Source organism: Salvia miltiorrhiza, chromosome 3 (genome assembly GCF_028751815.1).
Source record: "Salvia miltiorrhiza cultivar Shanhuang (shh) chromosome 3, IMPLAD_Smil_shh, whole genome shotgun sequence".
NCBI classification, from domain to species: domain Eukaryota; kingdom Viridiplantae; phylum Streptophyta; class Magnoliopsida; order Lamiales; family Lamiaceae; genus Salvia; species Salvia miltiorrhiza.
In genome coordinates this window covers 8,347,495-8,352,296 of record NC_080389.1, presented here as the reverse complement: position 1 = coordinate 8,352,296, position 4,802 = coordinate 8,347,495, and the positions used below count along the sequence as shown (strand labels likewise).

The 4,802-nt window shown below is 30.8% G+C and overlaps 1 protein-coding gene across 1 annotated transcript; it reads right to left on the bottom strand.

Annotated features, from left to right (window-relative positions):
- Nucleotides 1-648: 648 nt before the first annotated feature.
- LOC131017358 (F-box/kelch-repeat protein At3g06240-like) lies at nucleotides 649-2,144 on the bottom strand. Its single transcript, XM_057946091.1, has one exon. The coding sequence runs from the start codon at nucleotides 1,966-1,968 to the stop codon at nucleotides 823-825; it is 1,146 nt and encodes a 381-aa protein (XP_057802074.1). The 5' UTR covers nucleotides 1,969-2,144; the 3' UTR covers nucleotides 649-822.
- Between the last annotated feature and the right edge of the window lie 2,658 nt (nucleotides 2,145-4,802).

The following is a 4,802-nucleotide window of genomic DNA, read 5'->3' as shown; positions in this document are numbered from 1 at the left end:
ACATTCGTCAAGATGCTACGTCTGGATAAGATGTTGCTCTTTTTTGTTGTGATGGCAACAACTTGATGAGTAAGTAAAATGTTGGTGGGACAAGGAAAACACTCATTCTCCAATTTCATTATCTGGCACACCAGTAAACAAATCATAGACTTAAAACAAATCATAAGCAAGCAAGAGTATTAGCAGAACGAAACCTCTCTTTTCCTGCATTCAAACTTAAAACTTTGGGAAGCTAATAAAAGTTGTAATAGTGGAATTCTATATTCAAAATTGAACTACATACTATGAGAATCTATCACCCCCACCTACAATCCTTTCCCCTCTTCTCCTATCAAAATAAACATTGGATACAATAACTCTTCCATAAAATAAAAGGTAATCAAAAGTAGGCAATAGATACATATGAAACTCAAGTTAATGAAAACAAACAAGAATACGAGTATCTAATTCCATCAATCATTTACTTCATGACATTTACTATAACAAGCATGTTCTATTCAGAATATTATTCAAATGCACCAGTGTAAAATTCCAGAGGAAACACAATCTATGATAAACCATAAGAAATCCAGAATATTAACTATATATAACAAGCATGTTCTACTCAGATAAACCATGAATAATATTCTGGATTTATCTAACACAATTCATAAATAAATATTTTTATTTAACATTATAAATAAATACAAGGGTCTACAGTACTAAGGGAGGACTAGGATCTACAAGATCAAAATATATATTTATATATATAAAGCATCGAAATAAAACACCTATCATCAAAAAAGCTATGAAACCAGTCACAATCATGTTCTAAGACTTGTTTCATAAATCTTCTGGCGAGACTAAACTTTCAACATAGACATCATGTGAAGTTGAATCGACACAATCCTCGTGGCTGCTGAACCCAGTATCCTCACAACAGGAACAATACTTGAGGTTGCGGAACACATTATCCCGACAATCATAGACCACCACAATGGATCCACAATTTACCAAAATCTCTCCATTTAAACCTTTCACCAATGGTGGTTGAAGAAGCTCAAGAAGATGAGAAAGAGTCACCACTTTCTCCCAAGACTCCTTCATAACCCAAACTTGATAGCATCTAATTTGATAATTAAAACATAGCAGACAAACGAAACCACCAAGCACACCCAGGTCAATGTCGTCCTTCTCTTGATCAATCTCTCCATACATCTCTTGATCAAAGGGAATCTCAATCCTTCCAAACACCTCACTCTTCAAGTCCAAGAAAATAATAACTTGATCATCCTCGTACATCCAGTAAAGCTTCCCACCTCCAAACAGCCCCCCCTTGCTAAATGGAAGGAAATATGGGCAGAGCTCAATTGTTTTCCATGATTTTGTCCTGGTACTATAAATTTCACCAACGCTGGAGTTATATTCAACCACATTCACAAACACCTTGTACTCATCACTCGATTCAACCCAACCGAATCCGAAATTATCAAAATCGTCGAGATAATAAACAATTGAAATTTCTGGCAGTTTCTTGGATATTCTAGTGGATGGGTTCCACAAGTGAAATACATTGTCAATACTGACAATGCAGAGAAGCCCATTACAGCTCCCCACAATGTCATATCCCATCGACAATGTAATCCTTGGATAAACTAAACGAGGCCATAATGTAGTATTCGTTGGATAAGCTAAAGGAGAAAAAGGGATAGTATTTATTGGTCCGCTCAAAACCGACAGCAGAGAACATTGCTCAGGCCATTCAAACAAATTCGCCTCTACATTGAACCTTTGTTGGGTGAAAGAGGGGTTTTTCATCGAATTTTGGTGGTGTTTTTTTATGAATCTTTCGCTGCCAATTAAAGAGCCCCATGATTTGGAAACGCACCTGAATCTCAACAGTGATTTCACCGGCAGTCTTGGCAGTATTTCTCCAATGATTTCTTCCGGAAGATGGAGAGATTGCTGACTATTGCTTTCGATCTCCATACCCAATATGTTTCTGAGGGCTAAGAAGAAAAAAATAGGAAAGGGTCAAGATGTGTAGCATCTTTTTGTGGCATTCTACCAATTACTAATATTAGAGCGGAAAGAGAAAAGAAGAGCAATAAAAGTAGTTATGAAAATGAGAATAAATAGGAAAAAAGGAAAGAGGAGATGAGAGAGAAGATAAATAACCGTAAATGTGAGGTAAGATGGGAGAGAAAAGAGGGAGGATTGAGAAAAAAGCAGATATAATATATATTTTGAAATAATCATATCTTATTTATTTAAAATTTATTTTTGATAATTTTTATATCAAATTAAAGATTTATCATGATTTTTAAATTGAGATATGTATTGAATATTTTTCATTAATAAAAAATTATATGCAATATAAATTTATATCTATGGAATATAAATCTATATCTATATAATATTTTTCAGTTTTTTATAGATTTTTTTCCCTTTATGTGTATCTTTTCTTTTTCTTTCATCCAACTATTGTGTAGTTTCGAATATGACAAGATATTCGATATGTTTCTCTAATTAAAGATCACGATAAGAGTTTTTTAATATGTTGCTTTGCATTTCTTTTTGTGTGTTTGATTTTTTTTTTTGTAGAATAATTAATTATGTAATTTTATAGTAGCACATAATTTAAATTTATTGAAACCATTTATATTTTATTTTAATAGTGAACTAGTAAATGACCCGTCGAATTTCGACGGGATCTATTAAAATATAAATTTATAAAATTATTTAATATTATATTTTTTTACTAAAACAGAGAATTTAATAAAATTATTTTAAAGTAAAAGGCTGTAATATTTATTTGGAATTGATCTAATTTAAATGTCTTTATGAAATTTATATGTAAACATAGTTTCAACCCACAAGATATTAAAAGAGAAATTGTAACAATTATTTGAAACGTACCTAAATTAGATGCCTGTAGCTGGAACCAATAACTGAAAAAAATAAGAAAAATAAATAAATTAAATAAAATCTTTAATGACTTAAACTATCAAAGTTTGAATAAATTATTAAATTTGACATGTAGGGTTGTCCATGACTAAAAACAGATTTCGGTAGATATAATCCTACATTTGAAAGAGATTGTCCCTAATTTTTATTTATTTTCATAATAAAACAAACACTCACAGAGAATTATCTTCTCTAAAATCGAATTGAAAATTTAGTGAAATCTGATGGACTTATGATCATTCCAGCTATAGGAAACTATTTACCCGCATTTTTTCCTGAAATGAATTTGTCTTCAATTACGCGTTCCCCAAGTTTAGTTACTATTAGTCTAGTGTCATTGCAAAGCTCATTAGATGTATCAATATTTCTAAAAAGCATGATTATGCATCCCTCTTAATTTCATGACTCAACAATCGTGAACACTTGATCGTGTTTAGATATTCATCCGAGAATACCTGTTCATCGAGGTCCACTTGTCCATCTTCTTTGCGAATGTTGTTTGAACTTAGACAAACCCTTTCTTTGATAGACATTAAAGATATGACGTCATCATTTATCGTATCAACCATCTCATTGGCGGGGGCCAAGATAGCTCTATTCTTAAGCATTTATAGGTCAAATGCACGATATGTGTTTTCCACTATAGCTGCAATATGATTTGTTGCATCACGTATAAGAATGTATTATGATAATGTCACAACAGATTCTCCATCACCAAGACTTTGGCTGACAGTACAGTCACCTATTTTAAGTATTCATTCCGCAAATTCTTTGGTTTCTTCTATATTCGAACCAGAAGCATTTGCCTATTTCTTATGAGAAAATTATTATATGTAACATGTATATTTGAAATCAAAATGTACTTTTACCAAATGTGTACTCATTCATTTTTCTGTACAGAGGAAGACAATTAATCAAAACTTAAGTAGCAAAATAACGAATTTTAGCTAATGAGAAAAATATATTAGACCAACCATTCTGGCCATATAAATACATACATACATACATAAAGACAATTAGTAATTTTTATATTTTAATACTTTTTTTCTATTTTCTAAAATGGAGGATGAACTCAAAACAAAATAAACTTGCATTTTTTTAATTTTCAAAATTAATAGCTATAAAAAATTACACTTTGTGGCAATCTAATGGTATACCGAATCTAGAGCGTGTAGTACTGCCCCTAGACAACATTATTGATGTTATACCACTCGAAGCTACCTGGAGTACTACCCTTCCTACGTATGATCGAGTATAAGGTGTTCCAAATATATGTCTTTCCTATACCACCATATCCATATAGAAAGAAAAATCCTCCCTACACCACTATGAACCACGACCATTATTTTTTCATAAATCATTATTTGCTTCTCTGTCAAAGAGGGATATAGACATATAGTTTAACGTTGTCTTTTTTCATTTCTTTCATATTGTAAAACATCTCTTCTAATATCAATAGATTCTCTTAATCAGATATGACAGTTTCGTTTGATAGGAAAATTGGTTAAACTGGTGAAATTAGAAGCAACTTCTCAATTTCAACCAATGCTAAGTTTTTTATTTGATCATCTGTGAACTACAAATCTGTTAAAGAAAAAGTTATTAGAACAATGTAATATCCAAATCAAAACTATAAACTATAAATCGTAGACATAATCATAAATTATTTTTATTAAAAATTAATTAAATTTTTTTTAAAAAAAATGAATGATTATTGAAAAAAAAATTAAACTTGGGATATGTAATTGAAACTCAGATGTTTCTGACCATATACATACATACATACATACATACATAAAGACAATTATTAATTTTTATATTTTAATATTTTTTTTCTATTTTCTAAAATGGAGGAC